Raw genomic sequence first — 19,117 nt, 5'->3', positions numbered from 1 at the left:
ATCCAATCCATGCCTGCTTTCCTAGATTTTTAAATTCATTATTACTTCCTTCCTTCCTTCTTTATACAACATAGGTTTATGCCTATAAACTGTATACACTACTCACATCTTGCTTTTTCATATTTGTTTTTTTCCTTCTGCTCACTTTGCCTATAATGTCTTTCTACTCTGTCCTGCTTTACTGTTTCAGTTCTTGTTCCTCTTTTAAATCTTTTGCTTGTATATCATGTGAAACTGTCTTTGTTCCTTTGCCTTTTCATAATACTTTGTACGTGGCTTCACTTTTATACTCACCATTTTTTTGAACCAGTTTTGACCTTGTACTCATTTTTAGGTCTAGGAAAGGGTCTGGAACATAGTAAAGGCTTACTAAATGTTTATTGAACTTAGCTGAAATTGACTGGGTTCCAGGGAAGAGACTCTTAACCAAAGTAAAAAGATATTGATTATAAACCAAAATACCAATTCTTTAATTTATGCTGGGGAATAGATATCTTTGCAGGTAGCTGAAAAACTAAATTATTAATCCTAAATATTTCTTACTGAGCATAAAAATCAGAGAAAGAAAACTAGTTTCTGAGCCTATGAAAATTTACATCCCTCAAAATAATGTACCTCTCTGGGCCCCAGGACATTCTTTGCTCTTCTCTCTCGGATAGAGCTGATTTTCAAATGAGTGTTCCTCTATTTATAATTACATAAATCATCATGCGATTTATATTAAAAAGAATGGTATATCTATAGAAGGGCTGAATTCTCCTTTATATTTACTTTTACTGATTCTCAGGTTTAATTTTTTTTAAATTACAGTTATCTTATTCCACCTCACTAGACTGTATACAGCTATTTGCAAAGTATACTGGGTGTTTTTGCATGTTTCATCATTCACATGGTGTTCTTTTGTTTTTCTTTTTTCAGCTGAAGAAGGAAAATTTGAGGTAATACAGGTGTTGAATGAAAAGCACAAGGTATTAGTGCTAGTTACATCTATATTAGATAGTTTTCTGGAGTATCACCAGGCTAATTCATGGACAATGTGAGATTTGTGCTGAGCTTTGAAGAATTGGCAGGATTCATGTGGACTGAGGTGAAAATGAGGACAGAGAGTAGGATGGATGAGGGCAGGATCAGGAGGCTTGAAACTGAAGTTAAGATGTACATGGTAGATTGGAGGCAGATTGTAGAGGTCTATGAATTCTAGGCTGGAGGTTTTGAAATTTTATCTACAGACAAATGGAAGCTATTACTTTTTAAGCAGTTCATGCCATAATGTTAGCCAGTGATTAACATGGCAGTGAGGTCCAGAATTTATTGGAACTCTTGGCTCTTGGGTGGGTTCAGGGAACCTATTGTGAGAGTACTGCCAGAGTATTGGTGTGAGGTACTGACATGGTACTCTTGGAGACATCAGTTAGTATGGAAATCATTCAGTCATTCAAAAAAAATTTTTGGCACCTACTACATACTCCTGTTGTACTTGATACTAGAGATAGAAAGATCAATAAGAAATGTTCCTGTCCTTAAGCAATCAAGCACCTCACAGACTAATGAAGGAGAGGCTTTTCGTCAGCATGTTAAGTAAATGATAGTGTTATGGGAGCTCTCGGGGAATAAATAACTTAGCTTCAAAATTGGAATGATATTTGAGCTGAGTCTTTTATGAATAAAAGAGTTCGAGGCAGAGTGAGGGAGAGGGAACCTCTAGGTGAAATATAATTTTCAAAGGCCCTATAGTGTAAAAGAGCCAGTCACGTTTGGGCAATGGCGAGAAGTTTAGAGTGGCTACTGGGAGGGCCATGATTACTATTTGGGAGTTTGAGAGTGAAGTGGGAAGGCTAGTCGTAACAGGTATGAATAGAACTTTAAATCCATTGCACTCTGTAACAGTACATTGAGTTCAGGTTTGTTTATTGACAGTCTTAGAAAATAATTAAAAAAAATCAACATTACTTTAGATTAGAAAATTTATGAGCTTCTCTCCCCCATAATATTTTATAATTTAAAAACCATGCCAATAAGATGATTTTCAGAATCATATTCAAAAGAGGGTGATATTTCTAAACAAATTTATGCCAGGGAAAGTACTCTTATTATTTATGACATTGGCCATTTTAAGATAGATGGATTTGGTTAACAAGTAAATATCTTACTACTGAAGATATTTGTAATTTTATTATTGACAGAATTAAGATACAAGATATATATATGACTGTTTATCGTAAAGGTATAGTGGACAGAAGAGAGTTGAGACTTGCTTTAACAACACATACGTTGCTTTATCTAAGCACTGACATCCTCATTAGCTAATGCTTCAGCAATTGTACAGTGTTATTGTGAGGATCAAATGAGTTTTAGTAGCTGTGAACATACTTATAGACTCTTAAGTGTTCCTAGGTATTGTTTGCTGTTATCTCCAGAAAAATCTTAGGTTGGGTCTCTATCCTGCATAAAGCTGGCAATAAAAATCGCCCCCACGTTCAACTGTCTGAATTTTCCAGGTGAAAAGTTAATATAGTTTGCTAATGAGACTGATTGGCGTTAAGACTAACGTCCCCTGAAGGTAACCATTATAAGTCATAGACAGAATAAAAAAAAAATGTTTAAAACATTGGAGAGCTCCAGTACCAAGAAACTGAAGGGGGATTTGATCCTTGAAGGGAACAGTTCACGGTGATATATACACCTATGACTTTTTCTCTGAGGGCAGCCCTCAATCCATGATGCTGGGCAGCGAGAACTTAAGAAGAAAACTTCAGTTTTATTGGCTTGTGGTATAAGTGGCTAGAGTTTGGGATGGCCAGAGCAACTGAAATTTAAGGGGTAAAATCCAGGAAAAGAATGACCCAGAGAGGAGGAAGCCACCAAATCTGAATATTAATTTGCTACAAATGTTTTACAGATCCCTGAACTGTGAATATTACAGGGGAGATTCCGTGGAGCCTGCAGAAGGCAACAGTTAGAAGACGGTGAAAGATGAGACAGATTTTATTTCCTGCCCATAGGAGGAAGGACATATTTGGAATTTGAAACCTGCCAGGTTAGAGGGGCCAACAGCTTGAGCTTCCACGGAAATCAAAGAAGCACCAGCCTTAGGAGTAAAGACTTGTTGCGTGATTAAGGAATTTCCCCTAAGACCAAGCCAAAACTGAAAACAGATTTACACTAGCCAAGTGTAAAACCAAGCTTCCACAGATGTAAGGTGCCTAATAAAAAAGTGAGTGTTCTTCAGAAGAGAACAAAATCTAGAGTCTCCAGAGTTTATCCACAATACTCAAAACATTAAAAATTATTAGATATGCAAATAAACAGAAAATGTGACCCATAATTGAAAGAAAAATTGGTCAATATAGGCAAACCTCAAGATTACGCTTATAAAGACATTTTCAAATAAAGTTAGGACAAATTGTCACCACTAGACCTCCTGCATCATAAGAAATGCTAAGGAAAATTTTCAGACTGAAGGGAAATGACACTAGATGAAAGCTCATCCAGCTGCAGTAGGGAGGAAAAGTAGTGGCTATCAATAAGAGACCAAATATAAAGGAATTTGTTTTTTTCTTCTCTCCATTTTTTGAAAGACATATGACTGTTTACATTTAAATTTATTGTGCAATTTATAATGTATATAAGTTATAAAATATATGATGACAATAGCAGAAAAATTGGAGTCAGTAAATAGAATTATACATGTTTGTGAAGAGTTGCAGTGTTATCTCTAGGTAGACTGATAAGTTAAGATGCATGTCTTATCCTGAGAACAATCACTAGACTAGATTACAAAAGGATACAGCTAAGAAGCCATTTTAAGAATTAAAATGAAATACTTAAGATATTTGGATAATCTGAACAAAGGCAAGAAAAAAATAAATAGGGACTTCCCTGATGGTGCAGTGGTTAAGAATCCGCCTGCCAATGCAGGGGACACAGGTTCAAACCCTGGTCCAGGAAGATCCCACATGCCGCGGAGCAACTAAGCCCGTGTACCACAACTACTGAGCCTGTGCTCTGCGCCACAGCTACTGAGCCCACGTGCCACAACTACTGAAGCACGTGGGCCTAGAGCCCATGCTCCACAACAAGAGAAGCCACGGCAATGAGAAGCCTGCACACTGCAACGAATAGTAGCCCCTGCTTGCCGCAGTTAGAGGAAGCCCGCATGCAGCAATAAAGACCCAACACAGCCAAAAATAAATAATAAATATTAAAAAAAAGAAGAAAGAAAAAAATAAATAGCAGATGGGACAAATAGAAAGCAGATAGCAAAATGGTAGACTTAAAATCCAGTTACAGCAACAGTAACATGAAATATAAAAAATTATCATTGTGTACAAAAAGCATGGCACAGATTTATATTGTGTAAAAGAGATACACTTCAAGTAAAATGCAATAGATAGGTTAAAAGTGAAAGGATGGCAAAAGATAGACTATGCAAACAGTAAGTATAAGAAAGTTTGTGTGCTATATTAATAATCACACAAAATAGACCTTAAGACAAGTGGTATTACCAGAGATGAAGAGGACATTTCATAATGATAAAAGAGTCAATTCATCAGAATTAAAAATGATAAAGAATGTATAGTTTACTTCAAAATGCATAAACAAAAATTAATAGATGGTGGTTGTACAACATTGTGAATGTGCTTAATGCTGCAGATCTATACACTTAAATATGATTAAAATGGGAAATTTTATTTTGTATACTTTATCACAATTTGAAAATTACAGAACTAAAGGAAGAAGTAGACAAATTCAGGCTCATATTGGGAAAATTTTTAACTCTTTTCTTAGCAACTGATAGGACAACTAGACAAAAAATATTTGTAGAAAAACTGGAAAACACTCTTAATTGCCTAGGCGTAACTGACATTTGTGGATAGCTACACCCACAACAGCTGCATCGTACACATTCTTTTTCAAATTCACATCAGACATTCTGTAAAATTGGCCATATCCTGAATCATAAAATAAATATTAATAAATTTAAAAAATGACTCTTATAGAGTATGTCCTCTGACCATAGAAGAATTAAATTAGACATCAATAAAATAGCCAGAAAAGCTTCAAATATTTGGAAATTAAAGCAGCATGCTCTAGGGGCTTCCCTGGTGGCGCAGTGGTTGAGAGTCTGCCTGCCGATTCAGGGGACCACGGGTTCATGCCCCGGCCCGGGGAGATCCCACATGCCTTGGAGCGGATAGGCCCGTGAGCCATGGCCGCTGGGCCTGCGTGTCTGGAGTCTGTGCTCCGCAACTGGAGAGGCCACATCAGTGAGAGGCCCGCGTACCGCAAAAAAAAAAAAAAAAAAAAGCAGCATGTTCTAAATAACTCATGGATTTAAGGAGACGTCAGAAGGAAAATTAGAAAACAGTTTTGAGTTCAAAGAAAATAAAATATATCAAAATTTGTAGAATGCAGTTTCAGCTGTGCTTAGAGCATAATATATAGCTAAAGTGATTTTATTAGAGAAGTCAAATGATCTAAGTTTCATGTTAAGCTAGAAAAATATGAGCATATTAAAACCAAATGAAACAAAAGGTGTTAATAAGGAAGAGAAGTCAATGTAATACAAAGCAGACAAACAATAGAAAAATAATGTTGGTTCTTTGGAATTACTAATAAAATTGGTAAACTGATTATGACTGATTTAAAAAGATAAAGCACAAATTATCAATATCAGGAGTAAAAGCACATCATTTCTATGGACATAATAAGGATAGTGAGGGAATACTTTGAACGACTTTGTGCCAATAAAGTCAACAACTTAGATGGAATGGACCCATTGCTTGAAAATCGCAACTCTACTAAAAACCAGCACAAGGTAAAATGGAAAATCTGAATATTCCTCTATTTATTAAGTCGAATCATTGCTAGTAACCTACCTGAAAAGCTAACTTCAGGCCCAGATGGTTTCACTGGTGAATTAAGTAAAACATTAGAGAATAAATAGCTCCAAGCTTAAACAAAAGCTTTAAGAAAATAGAGGTAGAAGGAGTACTTCCCAGCTGAGTTTTGAGGCCAGCATAACTAATACTGTGGCTTTTTTTTTTTCCTGAAATTAGTCATGCTTCATTTAATTGTCCAGTTTTCTTTAGTACATTCAGTAGTGACATAGATTCTCAATAATTCATAAGTGCATGTTAAATACTAAAGTATATCATAACAGACTCCAATACATTTTATGTTAGATATTATACCTAAGGGCTACCCATTCCTATAACAAATTGAATGAGGCTCTTCTTCTTGAAATTGCCGCTGAATACACTTTACTTAATTTTGTTTCTGTCCTTCTGAGACTGTTAAAGACCAGCAGTGACCTGGATGGGCTGCACTTTGGGTAGTAATGGAGATTCGAGTACACTGGGAAAGGCAGTGGTTCGGATTCATGGCTTGTTAGTTCTGGAAGTGGCTTAAGTTGTTACAAGCAAAGAAAATTCTAGACACAGATTGAAAGTATCCTTAAAATATTGTAAAATCAAACCCAATAATATATAAAAGAATAATAAATCCTTTTATATAAACTGACCAAGGCAGTTTTCTCAGAAAAGTCAGTTTGTTTACCATATGAAAATTAATTTGTGCAAGTCACCATGTTGAAATTATTTAAAGGAGGAAAACCTACTAAAGGATCTATCTCAATATATGCAGGAAAACATTTGACAGAATAACCTTTATATATGATAAAACCTTTCTGCAAACTAGAATGGAAGAGCACTTCTTGAATTTAATAAAGGGCATCTACAAAAAAACCTGCAGCCAGCTTTATACTCAATGGGGAAAGCCTGAATGCTTTCCCTTCTGATGGAATTCAAGACAGAGATGTCCGCTATCACCACTTACATTCATTCAAATTCACTGAAAAGGACAAGTAGATTCTAAAATTTTTACAGAAAAGTAAAGGACCTAGAATTGCCAAAACCATCTTGAAGAACAAGTTGGATGATTCACTATCTGATTTCAAGACTTACTATAAAGCTAAAACAATGAGACTGGTAAGGATTGATAAATCGGTAGATCAGAAAGAATGGATGTATCTCAAAAACAAGATTGAAAGAAGCTAGATACAAAGAAGTATGGTCTCTAACATTCTGTATGAAGTTCATCAATATGCAAAATTAGCTATGGGGACAGAAATTCGATCAGTGATTGTCTAAGGCAATGGGGATTGAGTGGAAGGGGGTAAGGTATGAGGGAACTTTCTGGGATGATGGAAATGTTCTGTTTCTTGATTGGGATGGTAGTTACAAGGATACACACACACACACACACACACACACACACACACACACACACACATACAGAATGGTACACCTTGGATCTCATTTTATTATATGCAAATTTTGCCTAAAAAAGTTAATTTCAACCTTATGTTGGCTCTCTCCATTATATTCCTTTTCTGCAATGGTCAGTGATAGTTTAAATGTTTTTTTCTGCCATGACACTTTTTCTAATATCCTCTGTTGAAATAACTTTTCTCCTTACTCTTACACTGTGCCTAAATCTCAGTCATAGCAATTACATAATCCAATTTTGTTCCATGATTACTAGGTATGAGCTCCTTGAAGCAAGGGAATATCTTAGTCATTTCTGTATCTCCAAAATCCCAAACATAGAGCTTTGCATATGGAAGATATTCAGAGTTGGAAAGAAAAGGGTATGTATATAGGTATGGTTGTGCGCGCATTACTTTCAGCACTCGTACTGTCAATTTTGTACATCTTAATGCATTTTGCCATGTTGTTTAAAACTATCTAATATCTCTGCAAAATACTACATTATTTATTTAAATAGCATCTAATCTTATTCTATTAAAGCAAGTATATCTTGCTGCTTCTGCTATGACCACAGCACTAAATAACCTCGGCCAAGCCATTTGCCTTATGTACTGATATCAAATTACTTTGAGAGATTTTCCCCTTATTATGTAGATAGAGTTAATATTTTCTTTGGCTTATATATATGTTTACATTTATGGCTATGAATTTTTTAACAGTTTACATAGACTCGTTTACTAGGTAACGTAAAAATTTCTCATTTGCTGGTGATGTATGACATCACCTTTTTACTTGAAAGAATCCAACTTGACACATTGATTTTTTTTTTTTTATTATGTACCCACAGCTTTGTGTCTCCTGTTTGCTCTCTAACTGCCATCAGATTTTCAAGTGTATCAGTCATTGATGATAATATTCTACATGGCCCTTAATGGCAGAGGAAAATTAACTTATTAGCCTGAGGTCTCAATTAGGCAGTATTTTCTTTTCTTTTTTTTTAATTTTTATTGGGGTATAATTCATTTACAATGTGTGTTAGTTTCAGATGTACAGCAAAGGGAATCTGTTGTACAAATACATATATCTGCTCTTTTTTATATTCTTTTCCCATATAAGCCATTACAGAGTATTGAGTAGAGTTCACAGTGCTATACAGTAGGTCCTTATTAGTTATCTATTTTATATATCATAGTGTGTATGTGTCAATCCCAGTCTTCCAATTCATCCCTCCCCCACCCCTTAACCCCCGGTAAGCATAAGTTTATTTTCTACATCTGTAACTCTATTTCGGTTTTGTAGGTAAGTTCATTTGTAGCCTTTCTTAGGCAGTATTTTCTTATTTTAATTTCTTATCTATTGAAATGGATTTGTGAGTGATGAAGAAAAATTTTTAAATATATTATCAAGTAAGTTGTTGTAACTATAGCAGGTAGTTAAATTCAGTGTTATCTTCTTACATTTAAAACTTGCATTAAGGAAGAACATATATAAATCACAATTCATGTTTGATGACTATCGAGTAATTATTTTATCGTTGATATTTAAAGGTGGCTGTTTCTTTTGTAAATCCAAGAATAGGGATCTCGGAGCAAATGCATTACTCATGTGATTATTACTTAAAGTTTATGAAAAAACTCAAAATCTGTAGGACTCTTGAACAACGAAGTTGGGTAGCTCTAGATATAGAGCTGAAGGACAGTGTTCTTGGATGTGGTTTGAAGGGATGGGGTTATGCCTTTTTAAGGGGAAACTTAAAAAGTGTATAATGATAGAGATCATTGGAAAGTTGAGCTTGGGGAGATGTTTTTGGATTTACACAGTAATGCACTCTTTCTGGTTAAGTTCATTCATGATGCTTAATTGCTTAATGATTGGCTTAGAGTTTGGTACTTAACTCACATTCAGATGTTTGCTGGGTAAACAGCTGAATAACATCTCAGATGGCAAGTTCAGCCTTAGCTTTCAAAGCAAACACAGTAAATCTTCAAAAAGTAACATTTTCAAAGAATTTACTTACTCTGTTAATCCTTTCTATTTTCAATGAAATGTTTCAGGAAAACAAGGTTTAAAGTTTATTTTGCAGTTATATGTGAAAGAATGCCAATTTGAAACTGTAGAGTTTTAAAGAATAAAGCATAGCATTATGCTTAGTATTTATGATACAGTATTCCTCTAATTGATTTGTGCTCTTAGAATGGGCTAACCATTCTTGATTTCCAAATTAATAGCAAATAGATATAAACAGAATGCAAGGTAGAAGATAGAGGATGGAGGTAAAACTATTGGAATAACAAATACAGATTTGTCATTTGATTTTTTTCAGTTTATTATAAGATAGTATGAGATATTATTAGAGAATATTGCTAAAAATCCTCCCTGTACCCAGGACAGTTTCAGAGATGGTGACTGAGCTCATCTTACTGTTTTGAAAAATATCAAGATTCTCTAGGACTAGAAAAATGTAACATGAGGATTTGGTTTAAAAATGTATACTTTTAACAACACGAGGTCTAGAGACAGGTAAGGAAGTGATTATTGAATTGCACATTAATGCTATCATGGCCTATTAGGAGGATATTTGGCTAAATGACTGCAGTGTCCAAAAAATCTTTACTGTGCTCCTCAGAGTGAAAATGTCTTCCCTTAGTAGAATTCAGCACCTCAAGAGCCATAAAAATAATTTTATACAATTTGTTTTAAATATAATATTTTGTAATACAGTTCCCTTAGCTATGATAGTCTTTCTGTTACAGCTTGACTTTCAAGTAAAACCGTAATTCGTATAGCTCTTGCATTATAAGGCATAGGCAACCTTTTCCCATCATTTGAGAATTTAAGGAGGAAAAAGAATAGAGGGGAGAAGAGAAGTAAACAGAACGTGACGCAGGATACAATTCCTCAATCCAGCACAATTCCTTTTGGGGCGGCCTCTGGAAGGCAGACATTGTTTTTGTTTTTGCGGTACGCGGGCCTCTCACTGCTGTGGCCTCTCCTGTTGCGGAGCACAGGCTCCGGATGCGCAGGCTCAGTGGCCATGGCTCACGGGCCCAGCCGCTCCGCAGCGTGTGGGATCTTCCCGGACCGGGGCACGAACCTGTGTCCCCTGCATCGGCAGGCGGACTCTCAACCACTGCGCCACCAGGGAAGCCCTGGAAGGCAGACATTGGAAAACAAAGTGTAGACAAAAGCGACTTTAGATCTATCACATCTGTCATATAAAACATTTTAAAAGGATCAAATCCCAAGTCAAAATTTTTTGCCCTCAAACATCTTTTAAACTATATATTGTGTTATTATCTAAATTTTTCCTATATGAAAAGTTTACCAGTGTATGTTAAAGAAAAATGAAATCAAAATTCATTTTGGCATAGTGTTCAAAGTGAGCACCACAAGTTTACCCTTAGAAATGATGTATTTTCTTTTAACTAATAGTCAGCTGTTTTCATAAAAGCACTCTGGTGTTGAGGGTAAGAGAATATCCCATTTGCCACGAGTGGGTCCGTGTTGTTAAATCCCGTTTGCAGTTCCCTAGCCCAGTGGGTGCTAAGTGTCAGGTGCTATGCAGGGTTTGGCAAGATTGGGAGGGACTGCACCCAGCAGCCCTTTCCCCTGTTATTGCCACAGGGCTTTACTGCATTTCACAGAGATGTGTGAACAACAGACTTCTAAAGCGATCCTTAAACATGAGGCTGAGGTAAATTTATGCCCCCTTTTATGAGTTCTGCAGAATAATTATCAAGTAATCATGAAACATTTATTATAGCTTGACTTACAATAAACATTTATTATAGGGAGCCTGGGTTTTAATCCTAGTTCCACCGCATGTTAGTTCTGTATCTTCTTTGTGCCTCATTTCTTTGTCTTTAAAATGGTAATAATAATGGTACCTACCTCATAGGGATGTTGCGAAGATTAATGAGTTAAAGTATTTTAATTCTTTTGAACAGTGCTTGGCACATAGTAACTAGTGCTATGTGTTAGCTACTACTTTTGCTGTTCAAGCTGAGTTTGGCCTTCAAGTAGATTTTCATGTATTTGGAACATAATCATCACTGCTGTGGAACTACTAGAGATAAGAAACATGTTTATTTGTTGACTATGTTTTCAGATAACCATGTTATCATCAGTTCAGAGAGGGGCAATTATGAACTGCAAAATTCTGTGTCTTAAATGGCCATCTATTCAAAGATACTTGTCTTTTGTTTCATAGGTTAGAGCAATATGATTCCTTTAAAACAAGAATGATTGTAAATTGTTCAGTTCAATGAAGGACTTGTTTGGTTTTGTGTGAGGCACAGGCCATCTGATGGCAGCAGCTCAGCAGGTCTGCTCAGCCACAGCAGGGAGGGCAGGCACCCAGGAATGAGGGATGTTTGGTTTACAGAGTTTCAGTTCCTGACACTGGGAAGGCCTAATCTGAGGTGAAGAAGCCCGGCTTGTCTCCTTTGTTGATAGGTGGCCCAAACACACAATTTGAAAGTATTGCTTACTATTTGAGGTCCCCTCCTTAGTTTTCTGGTAGGCAGGTGCTGGTACTGCTAGTTGTACCAGAAAATAGCTCATTTGTTAACTTCAGTTTAGAAAGTTTTAAAAGGTATCTTTCTGTGAGTGATCATGATGCTAAAGAATATTCTAAAAATTTTTAGAACTCATGAAGGCTTGGCATTCTTGATTGAGTCAACCTCATTTCCCCTTCTGTTAGCTTGATGTGCTCTCTGGCCTCCAGAAGGTAAATGATGTTTGCTTTAAGGTAGACCTTGGGTGCTTATTGTTCACTTTCACCCCCTGGAGTTTTAAAACACTTAGATCAGTGGTTCTCAGCCTTGATGGCACCTGGGGAGCTTTTAAGAAAATAGAATTCCCTGAGCTTGAAGCCCAGAGCAATTAGTCAAAATCCCTGGGGTAGGTGGGCCCTGGACACTGGTGTGTTTTAAAAGCCTCCTGGGTGATTCTAATGTGCAGCCAGGGTTTAGAACCCTTGATTTGGCTTATAATTATGAGATCCCCCATGTCAATAGGGGGCTGCTTGTCTGTCTGGGCATTGCCTGCCTGGTTTGTCAGTGTACTCTTGTCATTCATCTGGTTCCTGGTTTCCTTGGATTTAGAGGACTCTTGGTAAGTCTAATAGTGCCTTAACTAGTATAGAGTTCCTCCTCTCTTAGTCTCACGTTAAAATTTTCATCAGTATCACAGCAAAGCAAACTCTTACTTATTCTTCTTATTCTCCAGTATGCATATCATTGGAGGAACAGTTTTTCCTCAAGAAACTGGTTACTGCTGCCTACTAAAAGTTTGGGTGGATGATACAGCTGGAATAGAAAAGTTGCATTGAATTAGTTGAGAGGGGGAAAGGTCAGGGAGGTAAAAACATTTTTTGCTGAGCTTTCTCTTTGTGCTTAGGTACCAAAAGAATGATTTCACTTAATTCTCCCAACAGCTCAATGAAATGGACACTGTCATCTGTGCATTAAAATGTTACGTAACTTGATCAGGGTTTTGTGGTTAATGTGTCCAGAGGTGAAGTATGACCCAGGTCTGCTCCTACCCTCTCTCCATCATAAACCACAGTTACCTGATCTCTTGTGTATTTGGTCTCTACAAAGCCATGGTAATTTATTTCTATCAAAATATTTTTATCATGAAAGATAATTAAAATATAGTAAAATAAGCTCCTTTGTTTTACTTTTAGAAATCTTAGGATGTAAATGTATAAAACATGTTTTATCTTGACTAGTCTCTGAAAACAGGCTTTAATATATCCTTCAAGTTTGGCAATAGAGTGTGAGTTCCTTTTTCCTACCCTAGTATTAAGGCATTGAATTGTAAATGTCAGACCTAGACTCTTGGGACTTAGAGATTTCAGAAGGCTGGAGGGCTAAAGTAGTCTGTCTTCTACAGCTCGCTTAAAAAAACAGGCTAATATGTATCTTTATATTTTTCTTTTTGTATTTTCCCTTTTCTTCCCTTTTCTTTTTTCTTTTAATTTTTTAAAAATATTATGTTCTGGGATTAAATAGTGAGTAGTAAAGTGCAAAGTATTATGTGAGCATCTTCGGGTCTAAAAATGATTCAGTTTCTGTATTCATTTCAGTGCTTCTTTGAAGTATTCTGTTCACCCCTTTAATCTTAATTCATCACTAAGGGGGTTTGGAAAATGGAAGGAAAGATCAAGAAAGGTATAGAGAAATGAAAAGTAAAGGCTTTCATCTTTAGTACTTTTCTTATTTATTTCCTAATCCAATATATTTGGTTTCTACCTTTTTATTGCTTTTCTTTTAAATAATTGGCAATGTAGGATAACCTTTTTTCTTAAATTTTTAAAGAGAGAACACACTGAATAGAAATTTCATTCATTTACAGCATTAAAACACACATTAAGATTTGGTTATACAAGTTATCATCTTAAGGGAAAGAGGCCAGAAATACGCATTTGTGTGAGCTGATCTCTCTAGTTCTCATCAGATGAGTCTTCAGAAGAAAAGGTCTGGCCATATCTAGAGTAACAAATAGAAGGAAAGGTCTGGTTATATCTAGAGTAACAAATAGTTTCATTGGAAAGAATTTCTGTGTAAGTAACTTTGCAGAGCTAATGATCCAGTAGAGTTGCTGCATAAAATTTTACTATGAGTGTGAAACAGTTTTCTGTTTAGTTTATATAGACAGTTTCGATATATATAGCTGTTTTTGTATCATTTCATAAAACATTTACTAAATGCCTACTGTGCAAGATACTTTATCAGGTGCTATGCTGAATATAAAGTTAAATATGCAGTCAAGTGAAATAGGTAAATAATTTATTATAATACAAGGTATAATGACATAAATAGAGGTCAAAAATGTTTTCTAGGTGAGCAGAGGAAGGAGTGATTAAGTATTGGTGTAATTATCAATACTTATGGATTAAAGTATAAAACATGGCTAATAAGATTTCCTTTAATATTGTAGGCCAAGTGATTCATTTAGTCATTCATAAACACTTTGTTCACTTTCTAAATCTTAGTTAATTTTTCTGAGTGTATTTGTAGCTACTGTTTGAGTAGGAGGTACTCTTAACATCCATGTAGCAATTGTGTTTTTGTTTTTCTACTCTTTTTGGAAGTAAAATGAAATTGCCTGGAAAATAATAGACTTACTCACAAGATATGTGTCTTCAGGACTGCTATACTTTTGGTTTAGCATGGCTTAAAAGTTAGAACAGCTTTGAAAAGTGTATTGAGTCTTGATTTATGAATGCCAGTGAGTATGGGTTGTTATGTAATCAGGACTGGCCTTCTGAGCTCTACCACCATAAATCTACCATGGAAAATATTCTGGGAACTTGGATCAATAGAAAACATTCAGGTGTCCTAGATTCATAGAAGCCACCAATTTAAAGAGACCTTGAAGTTTATGTAATCTAGCTCAGTTTAAAAAGATTGAGGCCTAGAGGTATTAGGAGATTAGTCCAGTGGTCAGAATAATTTGGAAAGATCTTTGATATTGATATATTCATATTGCTATTTCTCTGGTAGATTTAAAGTGCTATGCTTATTTGTTATTTAGAATTTTGTCAGTCATTAAGAATAGACATTTGAAGAAGATGACAACTTAAAACATTAGCAGCTTTTTCATATTTCTAGTCATTTTAATAATGATTATTAGCATCTGACTTCATCTTTTTTCTGCTATCGGCTGCTATGTGCTTTCCTAACTCTCCCTCCACCCCCCCATTTTTTAAGTAAAGTGCTTTTTTGTCTAAAAAAAAATGATGCTTGATGGCAAAATGAAATCATAACTAATCATTTACAGAGAAGAAATAACTGTAAAGCAATACATCTGGGCATTTATTTTAATGAAAAGTATATCTTTTAAACAGATATCAGAGAGTTTTATCTTAGCCCCATTTTTATATTGTAAATTACAGAATTATATTATATTAGTATTAGATAGGATGGTGATTTTGGTGTTTTGCATGTTGTGTTTGGTTCAGAATGCCTATCCAAAATTATCGTGACTTTTGTCCATTCTTTTTCATTGTAATTTGTGCGAGAGATAAAGAAGAATCAGATTTTTCTCATTTTTCAATTTTTCACTACAATATAAAAATATCTTTTCTGGTGACATGCACATATGATGAAAAGAAAATCATTCTAATTTTTACCATTATATGTTATTCCTAGTGTGGTGAACACAAACCTTTTATTCATACTCAGTGCTATTAAGACCACATTTTACAACCATGTATTGATTTCTTATTACAGGTACATGCTGGGACTTGCAGCAATTCCAGCAGTTATACAGTTTTTTGGCTTTCTCTTTTTACCTGAAAGCCCTCGATGGCTTATTCAGAAAGGACAGACTCAGAAGGCCCGTAGAATTTTATCTCAGATGCGTGGTAACCAGACCATTGATGAGGAGTATGATAGCATCAAAAACAACATTGAAGAAGAGGAAAAAGAGGTTGGCTCAGGTATGTGGATTTTATACATATATGAATTTTAAAACTACATAATAGTTTTACTTATAAATTATATTCTTTTAGTATTATTTAATGTCTCTAAATGATGAAGTGGGTTAATATGTATAACTAAACTAAAATAAACATTTTAATTTTAAAAGCAATATAATAATGTTATAAAAGAATGAAGAAAACACTGCCATAATGCCACTGTCCTCAAATAATTACTGTTTTTATTTTTGTAATTTCTTTTATTTTAAGTCAGATATACTTGACACAGTTGTCATTTTGAGTGTGGGGACATTTTTTGAGTATATGTATATTTTACATATAAATATTTAATATATAAATATAAGTATGTATTATTGACCTTCTATATTAAATAAAAGTTCAGTTTGAACTGTTGTCAAAATAAATCACTTTAGTAAAATTAAATACCTTGTTTACATGTGTTACATTGATTTCCATACTAATTTTTATAAAGACTAAGAATACCTTCATATACTAGTTATGGAATAATTTTGCATTTCCCTGTTTTCATTAAAATGTTTAATTGTCTAATCACAATTTAACCATGTCAGAAACCAAAAAAAGCATGGTTCTGGTTAATTTATGTTGATGAATTTATTTTCAGAGAAGAAATCACGTAGGGATTTAAAAATTCTCAGGCAAGATCTGTAATCTTGACAGTCTGATTTGGGTAAGCGATTTGCCAGATGGGAATGATGGGAAAAGGTAGACATTTTACAATTCCCTGCTGGATTCACATTCCCCAAAATTGTTTCATTTTCTCTCAACCTTCCTTCTGCCTCTACATTAATTGGTTGTTCAATGGAGATGCTTACTTATATTAGTCAAATTATTTTTCATACCTGAGAAAATGCCAAACACACACACACAACCCTTTATTGATATATGTCATACACAAGTCTTGGAAGGTCTGTTCACTCACTCTTACTATCTTTTGGTAGAGCTGAAGAAGCAATAGAATGAACACTGCAGAAACTGGTCACTGTGGTAGCCACACATGGTTTGACTTACATATACACAGTACATGATAGTCACATACACAGTGTGATCTTATTACCTCCTTGCTCAGACGAAAGCCCCTCAGACAAAAGCCCCTAGATAATTGTGAGCCCACTCTAGGTGAAGGTCATTTTTAGCAAAAAGTTTCTGAGTATATACCATGTGCCTAGCATTGTCAGCATTTCCTATACTCTGCACATTAGTGCAAGTATTAAAGAGAATTTTGTTTTAACAAAATTAATTCACTTAGTTCAAGATTGTGTTAATTTTTAAAATACAATTTTAAGTGTCTATTTAAATTACAAATAACTTCTTTCATGCTTCTGTCTAAATTCCTCTCAGCAGCTGCTTGAATGAAATATGAGGTTGTTTCATATTGTAATCAATAACGTAATGTAATTACATGTAATCAGTATACTTGAAACCCATGTGCTAATAATGTGTGAGTGGAAATCTTTTCAGAGTATTAGGTTATATTAAATACTACTTAGAACAGAAGTTTTTATTAATTTATGTTAAGGATAGAAACAACAACTTAATAAAAAAACACTTCTTGTTTAGGAGTAGGGATACCACTGACTTTACTACAAAGCATTGAACATGTAGCTTCACTTTGACTACTTAAAAAGTTGTGTGACTGGTCTAGCCATGCACTTGTTGACGATGCACGCTGTTTGAGTCTCATGACTATTTGGAATGTGTAACCAACTGGGTTTTTAGAAACTTGAGGTAGATAGGATTGCAGTTATCTGTGTCTGCTTTAGTTTTTATTAGACGTCTTTGGGAACTAAGTAGGACACTATTTTATGTATACCTATTGGATATAGATAAAATAGTTAGCTATTTACCTATTTCCTCATATTGCTTTATATGCACATTTGGCACAAATCTTTTTAAAAAAATTATATACATAAAATTTATTTGTTATGCATTACATATTGATAGAAAACTTAAAGGCAGATATCACTTCAAAGACAAAGTGGCACAAATCTTAATACCATAATATTATCCACTGAATCCTAATTTGTCTTATGCTTGGGCAAATATTGTAAACTTTGTAACTAATAGGATTAATAATTTTTCCATTTCTGGATTTGTATTATTTGAGTACTGTCATCTTGCTTAATTTTAAAACTAATCTCATGTTCTTCTATAAAGGTAAAGAATTAATAGCATTATGGCATGAATGCACACAGACAGTTTTGCCAGGGTTACACAAGCACCAGTAATTTGGGGCTTCATTTTTGTGACTGATAAATTTGACCACAGTAAAACGTATTCTGCACAGTATGAATTTTATTGCATCATTTTCATCTCAGTTCAGTTGGAAAATAGAGAGTAGTGCTAGGACTTGTGTTACAAACCAGAAGGTCCTGCCGTCAGTCACTTTACATTTGAAAAGATAGGCTAGTTGGACAACTACGCATGAAGAAACAGCTAACTTTGAAATAACAAAAATGTTCTGGCTCAGAGAACAGTCAGCCATTGTGTTGGAGGGTTAGAGAGTGACTTGTGTTAATCTGTCCATGGATTCTGATGAATTTTGAGCCATGACTTCAAGCCCAGGAACTCTGAGTAGTGGAGGGTAGTTGCTTGGAGGGACGAACCTTGTCCTAGGCACCATAAAATACTCAGCTATTCCAGGAGGGTAGAAAATGGTTGTTTAATACGACCACCTTTCCTTTTGGCAGAAATGTTTTATCATCAGACGTGGTGGCTTAGTTACCTGCTACCTGTGAGCCAAATAGGTCTGATTCCAGATTAGTAAACGATGTCCTTCTCTCAGAGTTTCCAGTGGATTTGTGACTTGTGACTATAATGGTACTTGGTTATGTGACCCTCCTCTATTTGTAGGATTTTTTTCCTTGGTCACTTGAGTTTAAATTTGACCTCTTTGAGGAAAATAGGCATAGCTGCTGAACTATGTATTAATTTTTTTGATGTGTGAAATGTCAGTGTATATGGGACTTATTTACTTCCTGTTTCAAAACATACTTTATGACTTTATGTAGTGAATATGGTGGCTTCTCTGACCAGGTCTGCAGGAGAAGTGAGGCTCATAGGCCATGCTGTGGAACAGGATTGGGTTATAATGGGATTTCATCTCTTCTTCTGCACATGACATAAAAGTCGACCTCTTTAGCATGTGATTTCTCCACTATAGGGGAAAAAAGGCAGTTTATGGGAAAAGAAGCAAACAATTTTCATTTGTGTTCAACACTGTTTATACATCCTGTAGGACAAATAAAGTGAGACTAGAAGAAACGACAGCTTGGTTGGGAAAGCTCTCGGAATTGGGAGACAGGGAAATGAAAGACTTGTCCTGGCTCCATTCCAAACTTGTAATCCTAAAAGGATTTTGGGGGGAGCACTGAACCTC

General features: G+C 35.1%; 1 protein-coding gene across 2 annotated transcripts in view; it reads left to right on the top strand.

Moving 5' to 3' along the window:
* SLC2A13 (solute carrier family 2 member 13) overlaps window positions 1-19,117 on the top strand; it is a 426,384-nt gene that overhangs the window by 88,245 nt on the left and 319,022 nt on the right. For both annotated transcript variants that reach the window (XM_067696180.1, XM_067696181.1), the window contains exon 3: window positions 15,512-15,720. In XM_067696180.1, the coding sequence (XP_067552281.1) occupies window positions 15,512-15,720 (209 nt within the window). The remainder of the gene's footprint in view (window positions 1-15,511; window positions 15,721-19,117) is intronic.

The sequence above is a fragment of the Pseudorca crassidens genome, chromosome 11 (genome assembly GCF_039906515.1).
Source record: "Pseudorca crassidens isolate mPseCra1 chromosome 11, mPseCra1.hap1, whole genome shotgun sequence".
Lineage (NCBI taxonomy): Eukaryota > Metazoa > Chordata > Mammalia > Artiodactyla > Delphinidae > Pseudorca > Pseudorca crassidens.
The sequence above is the reverse complement of the archived record's forward strand: the minus strand, read 5'-3'. Positions and strand labels throughout refer to the sequence as shown.